At 30.7% G+C, this 20974-nt stretch overlaps 3 protein-coding genes across 6 annotated transcripts in view; 2 read left to right on the top strand and 1 right to left on the bottom strand.

The window, feature by feature from the left end:
• The window catches only part of LOC108688308 (flotillin-2), a 110877-nt gene that overhangs the window by 78192 nt on the left and 11711 nt on the right, over positions 1–20974 (bottom strand). The window lies entirely within an intron of this gene.
• LOC108688302 (glucose dehydrogenase [FAD, quinone]) lies at positions 2749–4810 on the top strand. Its single transcript, XM_018194491.1, has one exon. The coding sequence runs from the start codon at positions 2749–2751 to the stop codon at positions 4651–4653; it is 1905 nt and encodes a 634-aa protein (XP_018049980.1). The 3' UTR covers positions 4654–4810.
• LOC108688300 (glucose dehydrogenase [FAD, quinone]-like) lies at positions 13074–15737 on the top strand. The gene is made up of 2 exons (XM_018194489.1): positions 13074–14874; positions 15591–15737. Exons 1-2 carry the CDS (start codon positions 13087–13089, stop codon positions 15735–15737), a joined length of 1935 nt encoding a protein of 644 aa, XP_018049978.1. The 5' UTR covers positions 13074–13086.

Below are 20974 nucleotides of genomic sequence, written 5' to 3'. Positions count from 1 at the left end.
TACATACCAGCATCAATAACATTTGGAAAGGCATATAATTGCACTATTGTCTTTTAAATTATACCAAAGAACCAATATATTATATTATTTCAGATTCTTTATAATATTACCGACAACTTTAATTTTAACTTTATTATAACGATGTCCGAGATCTAACGAACGATTTCAGGAAAAGTAAAGGCAACTTCCGCGTCGCTTTCCGATGCGTAATATAAAATGCCGAGCGTGTTCTTCTTTTTCTCGTACCTCTCATAATTTCTTTCCTTTTTCTTATTATCATCGAAATAACTCGATAATGTCATAAAATCACTTGTATTCTGTATATTAGGAACCGACAATTTTTCAAAATTTATTGTATAATTAAGAGCATTGATTTGCCGCTTGGCAAATTTGCAATCCCAAATATATTCATAATGATTTTTTCTGTTTGTTCACAAAATAAAATTAACGAATTATATTATTTATATATAAATTAATTATATATTTATATATAATTATATATATATTTATTTCTTAAATATATATTACAGAGCGTTGAACTGTTGAGTGCGCACGCATCCAATAATATTAATGTTCCCGTACTATCATATAATACTCCAAAAATACTATCCCAATCATTTTCATCGTTTTGCAAAGGGGAAATCTTTTAAAGACTTTAAGAAACTCAGAGGAAATACATGAAACATAGAAATTATTCACCGGAAGTTACGAAATTGGATTATCTTGTACCGATTATAAGTATGTATATACAATTTTCATGCAATATCCGCTTATAAATATGATAAATTAAAAATTTTTATCTTCTTTCCTCTGTATCTTTTTCTTTTCTTTTTTTTTTTATTAAAACTGATTTTTTCCAAAATTTTCATAACCTTACTTGTATTTTTAAGAAAGAGAGAGTTTCTATATATGTGAAGAAATTTATACCTGAATAGTAATCTTAAATAGAAATTCCTACCGTCTGTTTCTTGCCAACTCTATAATGTCAGTAGATCAAGGATATATTTGCGATTTCAAATACATCCTTAAATACATAATTTCGTCTCTCGTAATTCGTAAAAATTTTTTTATACTGCTAAATTACATGAGTTAATACATCTATCCTAACCTACTTAACAACCAAAGACATTTTCATATATGTGATAGAGTTAGATAAGGACAACGAAAAATATGCGCGCGCGCGCGCGCGCGCGCGCGTGTGTGTGTGTGTGTGTGTGTGTATGCGCGCGCGCGTGTTGTGTGAAAGAACGGAAAGAGGTAGCATAACGTAATTCCACGAGTTGTCTCGTAAAAAGAAACAAGTCAGAGGTTTATGCCAGTGAAACACTTTCTCCTTTCTCGTTATGAGATCACCATCTCGTTCTTCCGGCGGATCGGGACATAATCCGTAAGCATAACAAGGAACTTTGTGCGTTGTTTACTCATTCAATTTATATATAGATTAAAGCTTGTGTTATGCGGCTATCGAAGTGGATCTTATTAAATTAAACGCTAGCCATGTTTTGATGGGGCTCGATCTTTAATTCATTGAGAAACTTTGGCATTTCCTTGTACCACATCGCACGTAACCGTTCTTCCTTCCGTGATTAGAAACATATTATTATTTCCATTTCATGTCGCCACAAGCGAAGTTAATTACATTCATCAACGGATTTCAACATTTTTTGATACTAGTAATAACAGTTAATGATTCCAAATTTTTCCAAATTCTCCGATTTAAAAAATAATTAATAAATTAACAAGTTTGTTCTCATCTGTACAATATACGTAAAAAAATCTAGGTCAAAATTTTGAGAAAAGTTTAAGGAAGTTCTCACGCTACTTCTTCGTCAATAAACAATTTATTCATTAATAATGTAAAACAAATATGTAAAACAATTAAAATAATAGAATAAGAAGATTACTAACAATATTTTATGTCATTATATATCATAATTATTATTAATATCATCATATATGTCATAATTATTGTTAGTTTTATATGTTACTAAATATTTTCAAAATGACAAAATAAAAGTTGTAAGATGCTCATTTGATGTACACTGCATCGTTCATTTGAGACATATATTCTAGCTTTTTTTATTAAAAAAATATAAATTTCTTGTAAATTGTACAATCAATTTAAATTTGAAACTTTAGGAGAACAAATTTAAGTATTTATAATTATAATGATTTTTAAATTGCTGTCTTATATGCAAGTGTTTCAATTTAAAAGAGAATAATTACAGAATAAGGAATACCTTCAACTTGTAATGTAAAATTTAGAATTAAATATGGTACGATAAAAGTCAATGATTTTTTTTTTATAGATAATATTGATATTATTAATTTTTGAATTACATGTATATTATTGTATTACATGTATATTAGACTTAAATTTCATCAAACGTAAGAATCTCCTTAATGTGTGTTGCCTAATATTTGCTGTCTAGTGCTAGCTTTCATTCAATTCTATTTAACATCATCTCTTTTATCATCATCATCATTATTATTATTATTATTATTATTATTGTTGTTGTTGTTATTATTATTACAGAACAAAGCAGTATGGAAGCGATTCATCGAAATCAATGGAAGCGTCATAAAAGATATAAACATCGATGTATCCTTCAATATTCGCAAGACTAAGATCAATAGATAGAGCCTCTATCACAATATTTCGTTACAACAAACGATAAAATTCAATGATACTACGATATTAAATTAAAAAGACAAAAATTCGCAAGGCAGGATTATATTTTCGCCAAAATGGTTTTCAGTGCGATAGTAGTGACGTCAGCCTTGAAGAGCGCTATCGGCTTAATGGGTACAAGTTTATGGCTCATACCATTGTTAATTGCGGGTCTTTCTTACTATCGTTACGATCAACTGGATCCTGAGAGTCGACTCATCGACAGGCATCCTCTCTACTCTGATTACGATTTTATTATAATTGGAGGTGGATCGGCTGGAGCGGTAATTGCCAGTCGACTATCGGAGATACCAAACTGGAATGTGCTATTGTTAGAGGCCGGCCCAGATGAAAACGAAATTACAGACGTGCCATCTCTGGCTGCATACTTGCAGTTGACTACGTTGGATTGGAAGTACAAGACTGAGGCTACAGATAAAGCTTGCTTGGCTATGAAGGGCGGTCGTTGTAATTGGCCAAGAGGTAAAGTTATAGGCGGAAGCAGTGTTTTTAACTACATGCTATATGTGCGTGGTAATAAACAAGACTACGATCATTGGGAATCGCTCGGTAATCCCGGTTGGGGATATAACCAAGTTCTTTACTACTTCAAAAAATCGGAAGACAATCGGAATCCATACTTGCAGAGAAGTCCCTATCACGCGACCGGTGGCTACCTAACAGTACAGGAATCGCCGTGGAAAACTCCCTTAGTGGTTGCTTTTGTTCAAGCAGGCATTGAATTGGGATACGAAAATAGGGACATAAATGGCGAAAAGCAGACGGGTTTTATGATATCTCAAGGAACTATTCGCAAGGGAAGCAGATGTTCCACCGCGAAGGCTTTCTTGCGGCCTATACGATTACGTAAAAACATTCATATAGCTATGAACAGTCACGTGACGAGAATCGTGATCGATCCGTTAACTATGAGAGCGATTGGCGTCGAGTTTGTTAGGAATGGTCGCAGACAAATAGTGAGAGCACGAAAGGAAGTTATATTGTCCGCAGGTGCCATTAACAGTCCTCAAATTTTGATGCTATCAGGGATCGGACCGAAGGAACATTTACAACATGTTGGTATTCCTGTTATCAAAGATCTTCAAGTCGGCGAAAATCTTCAGGACCATATTGGAATGGGCGGTTTGACATTTTTGATTGATAAACCAGTCAGTATAGTTCAAGATCGTTTTCAAGCGGCTTCGATGCTGATGCACTATGTGATTAACGGTCGAGGTCCCATGACGACTTTGGGTGGCGTTGAAGGTTACGCCTTCGTAAATACAAAGTATGCCAATCACTCTATCGATTATCCGGACGTGCAATTTCACATGGCGCCAGCCTCCATTAATTCTGACGCAGGAGTACAAATTCGGAAAGTTTTAGGATTAACGGACGAAGTATACAATGCTGTCTACAGACCAATTAACAATCGAGACACCTGGACCATCATGCCTCTTTTGTTAAGGCCCAAATCTCGTGGCACTATACGTTTGAGAAGTTCCAATCCTTTTCACCATCCTATTATCAATGCGAATTATTTTTCTGATCCTATGGACATAGCCATCTTGGTGGAAGGTGCGAAGCTTGCGATCAAAGTCAGCGAGGCAAAAGTTTTTAAGCAATTTGGCTCAAAACTTCATCGCATCAAGCTTCCGGGATGTAAACACCTCAAATTCGGTACTGATGCTTACTGGGAATGTCAAATTCGACATATTTCTATGACAATTTACCATCCTGTAGGTACTGCTAAAATGGGACCACCGACCGACCCTACAGCTGTAGTGGACCCTAGATTGCGGGTTTACGGTGTTGCGGGTCTTCGAGTTATCGATGCATCTATCATGCCAACGATATGCAGTGGTAACACAAACGCTCCTGTCATTATGATCGGTGAAAAAGGTGCTGACCTCATTAAACAAGATTGGCTATCATCGTCGACAATTAATCACGAAATTAAACGTGAGCTCAGAAAGAGCTAAGGAAAAAAATAGATTCGAAATACATTATAATATATTATAATGTATAAGGATCCGAAATGTATTATAATATAATGTATAAAGATTCAATTTGTTTACGTTTCGATTATCTAGCAAGCGTATCGCAAAGGAGCAATTATTCCTAAATCAAAAAAAGAAAAAGGAAGATTGTTAAAGACGTTCAAAAATTTTAAATTGTAATATTATATAGATATGTGCGATATGTTGTGTTTAACTGATCATATTATAATATGATATTGCAGCCTTTTTGCGAAATTAATCATTAGAAATGTAACACAAGTTTCCTTTACATATAAATGAAGTTCGTGGCTATGAACGAAATTAAAAATAATGAATGATTTAACTGAAAATTAAGTTACAGTAATTACTTAAATGTAATGAACGTATACATTAAATTTCATAAATTTTCATGAAAAATACATTAAATTTTATGTATATGTACACAAATATACTTTTTAGTTATAAATACATTAAATTTAATATCATGAAATTAAGTTCAAATTGTATAACTTAAAATTTAATGAAATTTAAGAACACTTCTAATAGTAGCTTTTAGGCAAAATGGCGCTTTTTTATGAAATCAACGATCGTTTCTTAATTAGATTGACGTATTTAGGCTTTTCGCGAAAAAGCTAACTCACATCAGCCTTATTGATTAATGATACACGTTCTGCAAAAAGGCTAACGAAACGTCTAATCTTTTTGCGTAAAATAGAAAAATCTGACAGAAGAAAATTGGGGACTGTCCTGCGAGATATTGAGCGTTAAAGTTGACAACTACTGAAGTTAGGAAATCTGTCATGTGGAAAGTGGGGTGTATAGACAGTAGTGCTAGTCGGGGCTACACCGTCCCGAACAAAAAAGAAATAATGTATCCTATCCGCTTGGCGCCTAATCTAAAAGTTGCAGCTTAGACAGTAAAAAGATTGTTTTCCCTACTGTCTTCATGAGTTAGAAATGTTCCAAGCGGACACTGTCTAGGCTGCAATAACTCGCTGATGCGAGTTAGCCTTTTCGTGAAAACAGATATATCAATAATGAACATACCAATTATCTACCTAATTTGATGTGCTAATTTCGTATGTGTCTCGATAAATATAATTGCGTTTATAATTATCCATGCACATTATACAATATGTAATGTGCAGTAAAAAAAAATGACTAGACTGTATGTAAACAACATACAATGAAGTAGTCTTGATTATTTAAAATTATAATTAGAATCACACAAAAAAATTGTGAATAATAAGTAATTCATAATATTCATAATATTCATGGCAAAAATGTGCAATGATCCGATCATATTTCACTTTAACACAATTGTATATGTAATTCGTAAATCCGATGATAACAGATTAATAAAAAGAACGATTATTGTTTAGAGTGTAATTTCAAAAAAAGGACAGTGCAAAGACAATGATAAAAAATAAATCTTACGTAATTAGTAATAAAAACTAGGCCAGTTCAGAGTTCACGAGGTTACATAAGAATAGTTAATGTGTATATTTCTCAGGTACTGCATTATTAAAAAAGTATGCAAAGATGGTGTCAAATGTTAAACTAAAGAAATTCTCATTCAGAAAATCTTTTTAGTTTAAATTTTCATCAAACGTTCTATAGAATCGTATTGGTGAAAAGATTTTATGTAAAGATGGGCCAATATGTTGACTTGGAACATACAATGCCCTTTCGTACAATGTTTCGTTCTTTTTAACAATTCCACTTATCGATTCTTTAATTTTGTGAACTTCGCAGTGAGTTTTCAATCATTCAAATAATAATCTGCGAGTTCTTTGATCTTTTTGATTAGCATTTTTTCCAAACTCCAAGAAGTAGGATTAAGTAGATTCTACTCGTGCCATCATTTCTGTTACATAAAATCCTTTCATTAATATTATTCTACCTACTAGAACCTACTAGAACGTTGAATATAAGTTTCATAAAAATCTATTTAGTTTAACATTTTGGACCGATCTTTGCATTCTCTTTTCTCAGTTTTCTTATGTGCCATATGATAAATGTAGCGTTTTTAACTTTTTAAAATAAGATAATGTATAAGTTTTATTGTATATACATTTAAATATATGTATATACATTTAAATATGTTTTCATAATATTATGTTAAAACATAACTAATATTGTTCATCGTGATTCTTTGAGTGAGATTATAATTATATTTGCTACTTGTTACTTTGTTGTTGTCTATTACAGTCAAACGCTAAATTAATCTAGAGATTAACTAAGTGACTATAAAATTGTTAGGAATTATATTTTTTTGTTGTACATTGTAAAATAAATGATATTCCGACAAAAAAGAAAATACTTTTTTCCTTTCTTTGCTTATTATAATTTATTATAATTTATTATAATTTTATCTTTTTTATTCTTAAACGTCACACTTATATGTTTTGTATAAATTATAAAACGACAATATAGACAATATAGACAATAAATATACATATATAGTGATTGTATAATGTAAGAGTTCATGGATAACTTCCCGACAGAATTAATTTCTTTCAACGAAAGACATGATTGTTATTCTACTGCTACTTCTTGCAATGTACTTTCATGACGTAACTGCATTACTTAAAAAGATCTTTGAAAGTGTTTTTCTTTACAATTCTTATGTTAACAATTGCAATATACTACTTTTCAATAACTTGACAATAATTTTTGTATCAATTCTTAAATAAATTTAGATTTAATGGATATTTCGCAAAAGTTTGATTGGAAACTATTTTACTTAAGGGGATGTTGGAATGATCGCCAAACTTGATTGATGTTGATCGTACAGATTTTTTAAATTTCAAATTAAAAAAATCGATAATAATTTTAGTTCATTAATTATAACATTTACTGATGCGCACTCATTAAAACCGTTGTACACAAATCGACGTAAAAATATATGTTTGATAAAAATATAGAAACGAAGTAAATCGCGAAATCCTCAATACATTTTATTGTGGTATTTGATAAAATATATATTGAGTATTTTATTAATTGAGATATCTCACTTTTACATTTAGATTAAGTTAGTATACAACAGCTTTAATGTGCACTGAGTGCGCACTAGCTTTGCCAATGAAAAACGCTATTTTCGATTTTATTCAGTAAATTCAGAGATTTATATCGATCTGTAATATCTGTATAATATTTCGACAATTTGGTCACTCCAGCATTCCTTTAACCAATCCGTAATTTTTGGTGAAATGATAATTATAATTATAAGCTTATGAAACTATTTCATCATACGATGTATGATGAATTGTCGCAATATTTGTCACGTACGTCAATAACGTAACAATAGTAAGCATTACGATAATCTGACAAGACGGCCTATTACATGCTCTGAATTTTAAATAAGAAACATGTAATGGCGAATAATGCAATGGCAAATAATTACATCAATGCATTTGACATATTATATTAAGGTTTCCAAATATCCATATATCTATCAAGGTGTTGTATATTGATATATTAACATTACAAAAAAATTATATCAATTTCATTTCAAAGAAAAAATAAAGTGTATTTCATTCATTCTTAAAATATATTTAATTTAAAATTATATTGTCGTTGCAATAAAATGCTTGTAAGAGACATATCGAAAAATTAATTAAATATTAGGTGTTGTAATATTAATATATCAATATACAATACCTTGATAGATATATGGATATTTGGAAACCTTAATATAATATGTCAAATGCATTGATGTAATTATTTGCCATTGCATTATTCGCCATTACATGTTTCTTATTTAAAATTCAGAGCATGTAATAGGCCGTCTTGTCAGATTATCGTAATGCTTACTATTGTTACGTTATTGACGTACGTGACAAATATTGCGACAATTCATCATACATCGTATGATGAAATAGTTTCATAAGCTTATAATTATAATTATCATTTCACCAAAAATTACGGATTGGTTAAAGGAATGCTGGAGTGACCAAATTGTCGAAATATTATACAGATATTACAGATCCATATAAATCTACAACTTTGCTTCCGCCGTTTTTTTTCCGAAATTCGAGGCTTTATTGTAAAAAATTGGTTATACATTTATGATTCAAAGTATTGTCCATCGCTGGGCACTACTTTCTCCCATCTTTCGGGTAGCGTACGAATCCCGCGTCGAAAAAAACTGATCTTTTGAGGCTATCCACGAATCGATCCAATTTTTTACTTCTTCATAAGACCGGAAGTGCTGGTCAGCCAGGCCGTGTGCCATTGATCGAAACAAGTGATAGAGGGAACAATGTCTGGAGAATACGGCGGGTGGGATAGAACTTCCCATTTCAACGTTTCCAAGTATGTCTTAATCATTTCGCAACATGGGGTCGAGCATTGTCATGCTGCAAAATCACTTTATCGTGTCTCTCGTTGTATTACGGCCGTTTATCTTTCAATGCTTGGCTCGAAACGCATCAATTGCGTTCGATACCGATCGCCTGTGATTGTTTCAGTCGGTTTTAACAGTTCATAATACACTACGCCGAGCTGGTCCCACCAAATACAGAGCATAACCTTGGAGGTCAAAATCACCGTTCTTGAAGCGTTGAAATCACTCACGACACGTTCTTTCACTAATAGCGGCCTCACCATAAGTATTTGAGAGCATTCGATGAGCCTCAGCCGCAGATTTCTTCATATTGAAGCAAAAAATTAAAACCTTCCGCAAATGACGAGAATTTGGCTCGTAAACTGACATTTTCAATCGAGAATAACTTTATGATGTAGACACAAATCGACTAATGTTTCTATTATATTGACAGATGCCCAAGTTTATTGTATGACGTCTATGATCTATTTATTTCGACCACCACTTACCGCTAAAGTCATCTATAGGAAAACGGCGGAAGCAAAGTTGTCTAATAGTAAGTACTAGTTTTACTTTTACAAAGTTTGAATAAAAATTAATTATAAAAAAATTATTTATATTAAAAAATTATTAATACATTATACAATTATAAGAATTGCTACAAAGGACAGAAAGCAGATAAGTATAAATCAATCAAAGTTGACGAATATTTATTTGTGGTTATTTATTATTTTATGTTATCATTAATTTACGGATCTGGCAAATATATATATAGAAATAATATTATTCAAAATTTTATTGCTGAAAAGTAATGATATAAAAGACTTTCGCATTCTTTATTCATGCACAAGCATACTTTCATCAATGCGATATAGAAGTTTTTAAAATATTGTAGCTTTTTGAAAACTAGATATGAAAAATCAATGAACATCTATGTTATAAAATCTTGTATGAGTATTCAAAAGTTTCGAAAATATAAATCTCGCCTTAGAGCTAAAATAAAATTGTGTGAAAAATATTACAAATTAGCATTGCGAAATAATCTACCGCATGATATTACACTGAGAACATAGAGTCATTATTCACAATTTTTTTTGTAGTGTCCACAATTTACATTCGAAAATTATCGCAATAATATTAAAAATAATATTAAATAATAGATATTATAAATATTCTTCTGGAATAGTCTTAAAAATAATATTTTATACATTTTTATCGTTTTTGTTTTGGTGTTTATGGAAGAGCAATCAGAAAGCGATTAATCTTCTATCATTTTATTCATTTTGAAATGATTAAACTACTCATAAATTTATTTATTTATAGCATTATTCACAGTTTTCTCGAGTAATCTCGTAAAAAATTTATTTCATAAATAAAAACGAAATTTCATACACTCACTATTTTTTTATATAAATCATTTCTATTTCAAAAAAAAATCGCTAAACACAAATTATTGTAGACACTACAAAAAAAGCTTTTAAATAATAATAATAATATTCTTATATAATAAAGATATTCTTAGCACAATGCCGCGAGACAAATTGTTTTGTAATACGTTCATCATATGTTTATAGATACAGTTAATCTATTCGTATGGAAAATTTGAATTCCGAGAGTTATGAATATCTCCTCCTTTCATATGTGTGCGAGATTAAATACTGGCATTGATATACATTTCAAATAATATCTTAGTAACGATTAGATGAGCAGAGATAAATTTAATATATTTTTCTCTAATATATCCCTTATATTCTTCATATAAAAAAAATAGAATATGCTCATGAATAGATAAATAATAAAATTTCCCATCAGCTTCAAATGTATTATAGTAATATTTTAGCCATTTGTTTACTACATCTTCTACGCATTGAAGAGGATCTAAACCTAAGGTCGAAACATAAACAGTTTTAACTTTGTAATCAATCATTAAACTACAGATTTTCGAAACAATTACTATGCAGGCTCGCATCAACATTTTTGTAATATTATTTCTGATTTCTTTTACTTTTTTGTAAGACTGCTGCAGACTGACACACTTTCCATAACAGTAAGATATACCATCGAAAAAATTAGTCAATCACAATCAAGAATTATCAAAAATGTTCAGCTCTGATTGACTAATTCTTACGATACATCTTACGATACGTCTTACGATTATATGATTAGGGAAAGTGCATGTGATGATTATAATATTTCCATATTGAATTAAATCGTCCATACATATAATCATATAAAATTTTGGCAATAAGCATTAATTCAATTAATAATAAAGTTTTGGGCAAAAACTTGCTCAATCCATTCAGGGCCACCGTTTAAAAACTGACAATCGAGAGAGAAACCGGTATTGCAAAGAATTTATCATGAGTCCAATCCAAATGAAAGAATCATTTCAAGGATACAGGGAAAAAAGCTGTAATTTTGTATATACGTACAACCGATAATTGCTGATAAAATTAGGCTTATTCAGAACTTAAAGGAAAAACTATTTTTTGCTCTCATTGCCAAAGAAAATGAAAAAAAAAATCAAGAATTTTAAAGAAAATATATTAAAAATGATAGGATATCTTATTAAAGCACGATAAAATGGAAAATTATACAATATGATAATTACATACTCGTGTGCATACTCGTGTTACATACTCAAACAATTTTTATAATTCAGATTAAATTAGATTAGAAAAACAATTATTGGAAATAGAAAAAGATTACTTTTTTTCTAAAATCAACGTACTTGTAAATCGTTATTTATTTTTTTTTAATTTCGACCTAATTTGTCCGATAGTTTTCTATTTGTTGCACAAATTTTGAAAGTTATACTACTTTCAAAAAATTATAATTTCTAAATAATTCACTACAGTTCTTAAAAGCTGAAATGAAGAACAAAAGGTCGATTTGAAAAATTTGCTTATATTTAGCATGCTTATATTTATCATGCTTATATTTAGCGAAGATAAATTGTTGCTTCTATACTGCTATCAAATAACTTATTTTAAGAATAATCATATGCATAAAGAATATTTTATCGATTACAACTATGTGAATAGTATAACAAAACTTTGATATCAAAGTTAATCAATATTAACTAATTAATATTAGCTAATTTCACGACACATCTTTTCAGCACATCTCGATTACTTATTAACTCGGTTGGTATTTTCCTTTATTTATTCTTTCGCAATTATTTCGTATCCACGTATTTTGCAATGTCTCAAGATTTATATAAATCAGTTTTTAATTTCTGTAAAAGAGGGAGTTTCCATAATATTTAAAAGAAGCCTTTAAAAGAAAAATTTGATGATTAAATATGAAAAATGATCAAAGAATGAATTTAAAGCAAATTATTTCCATCATTCGTGAATAATGCAAATCTAATACGAATTTACAGCATTCTCATATCGCGAATCTGTTTGCAAGATAGATCTAAATAACGATCTATTTTTCTATCTTTTTTAAGATTCTACCTTAATTTGATTTTTTATTAATAATATCGTAATATTAACATTAATATCAACAAAATATAACAAAAATATGATAAATTATGAGCCGTTTATTATTATCGCACTAAGAAAAAAATATAGTTAATTTTAATAAATATTTAGTTCAATACTGCCAACTAAACATTTACTTACAGTAAGTAAATACTTGTTTAATAAAAAAAATGACTGTTAAATCAAATTAACATTTCCTGTTCAAATAAATATATCTTTATATTTAATAAGTATTTAGTTGGCAGTATTCAACTAAAGATTTATTAAAATTGACTATATTTTTTTTCAATGTGTTAATATTAACCAAAAATCGAAATCGCCTCAAGGATACAAGAGTAAATGTCATTTTTTTCCTTACTATTAAATTCATAGAATTAATTAAATAGTAAGATGCCTTTTTCTTGTCTGCATCGTTCGATTACTTTTTTGTTGTTTGTTTGTGTAGTGATATAGATGTTTACGCATACAATGACACTCGTAAAACATGGACTTCAATGCAGGTATATATGTCAGGCGAACATCCAAGTGCTATTCTCTATTATCGTGCCCCACTCGAAACACGTTCAATAACCAATAGCCAACTTGAATACGCCGGACAAGATGCCAAGTATCCTTTACTTTCTCAGTGCCGTCGTCATAATTGTTCCATTACAATCGAGTAGACAACCGATAAAGAACCGATATCATAATCTTTACGACGATAATATGAGCGGACGCGAGTTGATGAATATATTTGATTTTGGTATTGGAGCTCTACACTTTTTACAACAAGGTCAATATTATATGAATCATGAAGTACCGGATATGGTTCCGCAATTTGGAGCAGTGTACGATTTCGTGGTAATAGGCGCCGGAACAGCCGGTGCCACGATAGCTGCGAGATTGAGTGAGATTCATCAGGTTGAAGTGTTATTGATCGAAGCTGGATCTAAAGAAAATTTTCTTATGGATATCCCGCTTCTCGTTTACATGTTGCAGCTAAGCGACGATATTAATTGGAAGTATCAAACCAAATCGTCCAACAAATATTGTCTTGGCATGGAAGGCAACAGGTGTAACTGGCCTAGAGGCAAAGTAATGGGCGGAAGTAGCGTGCTAAACTATATGATCGCAAGCAGAGGAGGCGCCGAGGATTACGATCGATGGGCTAAAATGGGAAATGAGGGTTGGGCTTACAAGGATGTCCTCAAATACTTTAAAAAGCTGGAGACAATCGATATTCCAGAGCTGCAATCAGACACTATTTATCACGGAACTAAGGGACCGTTACATATCTCTTATCCATTATTCCATACGTCATTGGCAAAGGCTTTCTTAAACGCTGGCAAAGAGTTGGGATACCCGCTGGTGGATTATAACGGAAAGAATACGATAGGATTTTCATATGTGCAGGCCACAATAATAAATGGCACCCGCATGAGCAGCAACAGAGCCTATCTACATCCAGCAAGAAATCGCCGGAATCTTCATGTAACACGCGAAAGCAGGGTAAAAAAAATATTGATTAATCGTCATACAAATCGGGCGATTGGCCTGGAATTTATCAAACATCATCAAATTATCAGGGTGTTTGCGAGTAAAGAAATAATTTTATGCGCGGGTGCCATTGGATCACCACAATTACTAATGTTATCTGGCATCGGACCGGCCAAACATCTTAATGAGCTCGGCATAAACGTCGTTCGGGATTTGCCGGTTGGTGAAAATCTGATGGATCACGTAGCTTTTGGCGGGCTAACATGGACAGTAGATGACCCAGTAAGTATTCGAATAATTGATATAATAAATCCCACTTATCCGTATATGAAAGACTTTCTGATGAAACAATCCGGACCAATAACGGTCCCAGGTGCGTGCGAAGCCCTCGCTTTCATTGACACCAAAAATTCAACGAAACTTCATGGTTTACCGAACATTGAATTGCTATTTACTGGTGGTGGATTGAAAGGAGATTTAATTCTACCGACTGTAATGGGTTTGAACAATGCAATGCGTCAGATATGGAACAAATATATCATCACTTACGGCTGGACCATACTACCGATGTTATTGAAACCAAAAAGTCGTGGATGGATAAGACTATTGGCCAACGACATCAACGTTAAACCTGAAATCGTTCCAAATTACTTCGACAATCCGGAAGATGTTAAGACGATGATGGAAGGCATTAAAGCTGCAATAAGCGTCGGTCGAACGAAAGCAATGAAACTGTTTGGTTCACGATTGACAAACGATACTTTTCCTGGATGTGAAAACTACGAGTATGATTCTTACGATTATTGGGAGTGCGCGATGAGGACGGCATCTCTTACTATCTATCATTATAGTGGCACTTGCAAGATGGGACCGAAAGAAGATCCGACTGCTGTCGTCGACCCTAGATTAAAGGTATTGTTAAAAGATGCACTAGAAAGTACTTTCTTTCAAATCTATAATAAATATTAGAGTTGCCATAAATTTTCTATTCTAAAATTCCATAAATTTCCCCTGCTTTCCAGACAAAATTTAATGATTTTTGGAAATCGTCAAATATTTTACTGAAAGAGCAATTTAATATAGCAATGTAAATTACTATTAATGTGATTGTTGACACTACTTGCATTTAATTGCTAAGATGATAGTATTTCAAAATTGCGTATATAGGCGTAATGTATATATGCACATTAAACTTCTTTAAAGTCAAGAAATTTAATTTTCCGAAAAATATTCTCTGATTTTTCCCTGATTTCCATGATCGTTTTCAATTTTCCTGATTTCTAGTTTTGTATACACGTATACATTAAATTTCATAAAAAAATTTTATGAAAATTATATTAAGTTTCATAAAATTTCATGAAAATTACAATAAATTTAATGTAATGTCATGAAATTAAATTCAAATTGTGTAACTTAAAAGTACATTAAATTTCATGAAATTTTTTAAAGTATACATTAAATGTTAATGAAATTCAAGTATATTTCTAATAATGAACTCTGAATATTCCTGTATGATGCACAGCATACGCTCACACACATACACACTCGCGCGCGCGCCCACATGCACGCACGCACGCACGCACATACACATATATGTCACTTGTAATGTACAAAATTCATGTACGCAGGTGATTGGCATTCAAGGATTGCGAGTAGCAGACGGTTCCATCATGCCTGAAATTATATCAGCCCACACAAATATACCTATTTTTATGATTGCTGAAAAGCTGGCAGATATGGTCAAAGAAGATTGGGGATACTTGAACGAATCATAAACATAATGGTAGCGATGAGTTTTCGACCAGTATTAATTACATAAAAAATTAATTACATTAAAATATTAATTACATTAAAAATTTGCAGTATACAGTGCCCCATAAATTTTGGGGCACTGTATACTGCAATAGCTTTTGTGTAGATAGAGCGGACTACACTAAATCGAATAGTACTTGTACCATTTTGCAATTTTCGCAATAGTTAATAAGACATTAATTATTAAAGAATTGCATATCTTCATGGAGAAAAATATTTTACTGTTGTAGCAAATCTATCATTACTACTATACATTCGTAATGGCAGTGATAAAATTTAGTTAATACAATCAGTTTTAGAAATTATTTATTATTAGAGTAAAATCTGTTTTGTTGCTGATAGAAGATAGAAGAAATGTGTCGCGGATATTTGTCTTTAGAACTAAGTTAATTTGTTGTTAAAGCGAAATAATGTGTTCTTAGCAAATTTTTTTGCTATTGGAGCAAAATTATTATTGTTCACACAAATCCATTATAACAACAAAAGAAATTTGTTATTGTCGATCGATTGTGTTATTTATAGCGAAACTTGATTTGTTAGGATGCGCCTTTTATTCTGTTTTCAGATAACTCTCGTTTCCTTTCAGGAATCTTCTGTTATTATAGCGACGCTATAATAACAAAAGTCCACGTATTGTCGCGAGTGACCTCTCAATATCTTATCGCATTTATTTTTATTTTTCTTATTATTCACGATACTTTTGTTACTTTATTCAATGTCAACGTATATTCATAATGATACGAAATCTGTTGGATAGTTGGGGCTTGAAGAAATTATTTTAAAATTATTTCAGTGTGCGCGCGCGCGCGCGCGCGCGCGCGTGTGTGTGTGTGTGTGTGTGTGTGTGTGTGTGTGTATTTGTGTGGGTGTATAAGAAATGTGTACATAAAAATAAATATAATATATGAATGAAGATCTTATAGGGGATGAAACACATTAAATTAAATCTCTGTTTAACATCAACCACCTGACAATAGAGATAAATTTTGAATGTTTGAGCCACCATAACTATTCAGCCTAATGACAATTGAGAATGACTTTTGATCAGCGAGCCAAAAGCTAGGACATATCAAAATTTCAACCAATTTTTTGATCAGACCTCATTTCCTTAAGAACTGTTGCGGAGTCCTTTAATTTATCTTTGCGTTTTTGTTTGTTATAAACATTTTACATTTTACTGTTTATTTTTTAATTGTTGACCTTCAATTTTATTATTAACTTATCCTTATTATATTCTTTTTTAAAAGATAATTTTTCCCTTTTATTATTATATAATTTCACATCTGGACTCCGATTATCAACGTATATTCGCTTGAAAACGAATTCGTATGACTAATTATCAAAATAATTAATAAACTTTTACTTGCATTGGAAGCAGAATCTCAATTCAAGATTCATACAAAGTTAATCTCAATATTAGTATATACAACATCGTCGATATTTTTTGCAACAAGTTGCTAAGCAATTATTAGTTTTACGTTTCAAGACTAAAAATAATTTTGGTGCCCATTTTACATTAGAATCGTGGTATATATAAATTCACACGAAATTATTTTCAACATCCAATTTAAAATTCAGTTTTACCTCTTAAAAAATTTTGTTTCGAACATTATCAATGCAAATTCTCTCAAATTTATGACATAACATAAATGAATAAAACATTATAAAAATTATTATCAATGTAACTCTGAAATTTATGGCATAACATAAAATATTACAAAGATATTTATAATATCTATAAAACCAAACCTTGTTTTCTGTTTCTTGCTTTTTATGATTATTTCTTATCTTTTTGCCTCTTTCCAAATTTCTGTTTTTTATCATCCAAAATAAAAATTGACGAACTTGAACAGAAACACATAATAAGAAATGCGTAGAGTTAGGCTTTAAGCTAAAAAAAAACCTTTCTTATGTTTATTTATTCGAATATATAATTTTAAATAAAACATATGAAAATATTTACTAATAATGAATACATAATAATGAAAGTGCTTAATAAAGTATCACAAAATAAATACTATATTTTATTGATGCGATATATCTTTATCTCGTCAAAAAATCTAATTTTAATTAAAATTAATCGAAATAATGAATATGCAGGGCAGTGATCAAAGCCAAAAGCAAATTTCTCGATAAGACTAAAAGAAGCTATGATAGAAATATCTTCGATAACGTTATGATTCTTTGCTACGCCATAATTGCTTAAAAAAATTTGACGTGATCCATAAGAGATTCAAATATAGAAATGACTTAGCAGTTACAGTAAAATTTACTCGCAACCCATGATTTTGCGTAAAGGAACACGATGTTATTGCACTTGGCTTGGTTTAGCGCCGCAAGACACTACCATATCTCCTAATTAAAAAATCTGATGTGATTCATGACACAAGTTCGCGCTTCATATGAAATGGCCTGATATTTCGATAGATTTCCTAATCTGAATCGTAATAATTAATATCTCAGGGTGTCGTCACATGTGATATAATTTGCGTCACTTAAATCATATCAAATTACATCAGACATTACGCGTTATTCTAGTTGAAATGGTTTGATTGGCTGACGTAAGTTATGCTTAATAAGTTACGTCCCATGTGACGACACCTTCAGACTGGCGTCACATAAGCAGAAATTTAAAGCGGAACAGAACAGCTAAATCACAATCGCAGAAAAGAAAGCAGATTGAAAAGCAGATAATGACTGCAGAGTTGTGATTGGCTGCGATGTTGTATGACTTTTTTTCAACGAGTTATTCAACATTGAAGCAAAAATGATCCCTTTTACTTGAATAATTTGAACGTGAAAAAAATCATACCTCGTTCAATAAAAGAAGCGAATTGAAAAACCGTTTATGTTAAATACATTTAATTATTAACATTTGGGAAAAATACATTTAATTATTAACATTTGGGAAATTTGGGGGATTATTAATATTTATTGATTGCGTTGAAAGTCCGACAACCATATCGGCATGCAATTATCATATCTGAAATTAATTCACTTAAATGAATATATATCAGTTCAACATTTTAATATTCAGATTGCAGTGGCACTTTGTATTTAAAGTAATGTATTTAACATAAGCTTATTTCCAATCTTAATATTCTATTGTTTATAAGACATCAGCTGGAAAAAAAAAGTGTTGCACCTCATTCGGAAGGGGCATGGAAGATAGGTACACAAACCATTTATTTTTGACAGAAGAAAGGAAGGAGAAATTTTATAATTAGAAAACTTTATAATTAGAAAAGGAGTTCGGATATATTATTTTTGATGAAAATTGATTAAAATTCGGACTGAAATATCATCATAAAAAATTAAAGAAGTATTTTGAATCTCGAAATTTGTACTTTAAGCTTCTGATCTGATTTTTAAATTTAATTCTACAGAATTAAGAAAATAAAATTTGTTGTGATGATTTTTTACCAAATTTCACCATTGATTATTTAGCAAGTTTAGTTTGTTTTCAATATTGCGTAATTTAATCAAGAAAAATCATAAAAAATTTTTAGAAAAGCAAGAATTTTGAAAGTAACTCTTTATACTGTTTTTCAAAAATATTGAATTTTTGAAAAAAAAAAAAACTTTTATCAAACTACGCATAATGTTAAATGTATGTAATTTTAAGAAATACAACATCATTGTATTTCTTAAATTTTTTGAGATACAGAACTGTAAAGACATTTTTTTAAAAAGCGATCAAAAACATGCTGAAGTATAAGTTTCAAGCTTTAAAATGCTTTTTCATTTTTTTTCTGCAATGATTTTTTAGTTACGATGATCTGAATATTATGCAATTTTAAATGCAATGTCCGAAAACTTTTCGACAGTGTATAAATAAATATTTACTTTTTTGAAAGTATATAAATAAATATTTAATGAATAATGACAAATATTATGTTACTGTTAACTTTTTGCAACCCACGCATGATTATCTAATCTTCCTACATATACATTCACGGAGTTGGTCAGGTGGCATAAGTGAAAGTGTGTTGTGTGGCGATATTGTGAGAATACAATAAAAATAGATAGAAATGATTAGAAGATAGGCAGGGTGATTATTAGTAAAAGCAAAGGCAATATAATTAGGATAAGTGAAAAAGAGCCCGTGCGAAAAGGAGAACAAGAGTTTGAGAAGTTTAAAAGTAAGCGGAAAAAAAAAGGATGAGATAAACGAGACGAACTCTGTTTAAATTAAGATGTAAGAATTTGGAGGAGAGAAATAAGTATTGATAGAGAAAAGTAGGAGGAAGTGTATATTCTGGGGAGGATAAGAATAATTTAGAGCATTACGTAAAGGACTGTGTAGAGACAAAAATTAAATTTACCGATTTAGAAAAATAGGAAAAGGAAATTTTGAAGAGGATCTGAAATGATAATTTGGACAATAAGAAGGGAGAGATGTTAAGGAAATTATGAAAGGGAGAAATTACTTAGAAATAAAAAGGAAGAAGAGAAAAAGGATAAGACACATTCAGTAGATGAATAAATGGGTGATAAATGTGGAAGTAATCAGGTTAAAGCAGGGCGTGCGGGAGTCAATTAGGGAAAAAATGAGTAGACATAAATATAGTGTGAAAAGGTATGCATAAATAAAAATAAAGGAATTTTCTACAGGCTGAAATAGATTATAATAAAGAGAGAAATAAATGGATGAAAAGATAGATGTGTAGGTAGATGTATACGTAATAGACTGCCAAGGAAAAAAAAATTTTTTTTTTTAATCGGGCACTTGATTCAAAAACTTCCATTTTATGCTAAAAGAACATCTCTAAATTTTTATCAAAAACTATTAAGATTTAAAGATCGTTCTAAAAAATGACCAAAATCGATTTTAACAAGGTCCCAAATTGTTGTAATTTTTTCACATTAATTGGGTTGTATTTCTTAAGGCATATAGAGTTAAATGAACTATTGCATCGTGTTCAGCGATTTAAAAAACATACAGTGCTACATTTGAAATCCGGATTAAGCCATTTTTGCATCAAATTAAATATTAAGGAAAATCGAAACTTTGATTTAAAAATCAAAGTTTCACTAGCGACTTCCAAACTTAATATTTTTTGATAAAAATTTAGAGGCATTCTTTTGACATGAAATAGAAGCTTTTGAGCCAAGTGTCCACTTAAAAAAAAATTTTTTTCCTTGGCAGTCTAATATGTGGTTGTATATACAATATGTATATAAGTATATATATATATAT

Source organism: Atta colombica, unplaced genomic scaffold, assembly GCF_001594045.1.
Source record: "Atta colombica isolate Treedump-2 unplaced genomic scaffold, Acol1.0 scaffold228, whole genome shotgun sequence".
NCBI classification, from domain to species: Eukaryota; Metazoa; Arthropoda; class Insecta; order Hymenoptera; family Formicidae; genus Atta; species Atta colombica.
Note: the sequence above shows the minus strand (reverse complement) of the source record. Positions and strands in the feature narration are given on the sequence as shown.

What these genes read in the sequence shown, in the direction of transcription:
- LOC108688300 (XM_018194489.1), top strand. Translation starts at nt 13,087, where the DNA reads ATGCCAAGTATCCTTTACTTTCTCAGTGCCGTCGTCATAATTGTTCCA. An exon ending in TCGTCGACCCTAGATTAAAG is followed by an intron (nt 14,875 to 15,590) that starts GTATTGTTAAAA and finishes TCATGTACGCAG; the next exon opens with GTGATTGGCATTCAAGGATT.
- LOC108688302 (XM_018194491.1), top strand. Translation starts at nt 2,749, where the DNA reads ATGGTTTTCAGTGCGATAGTAGTGACGTCAGCCTTGAAGAGCGCTATC.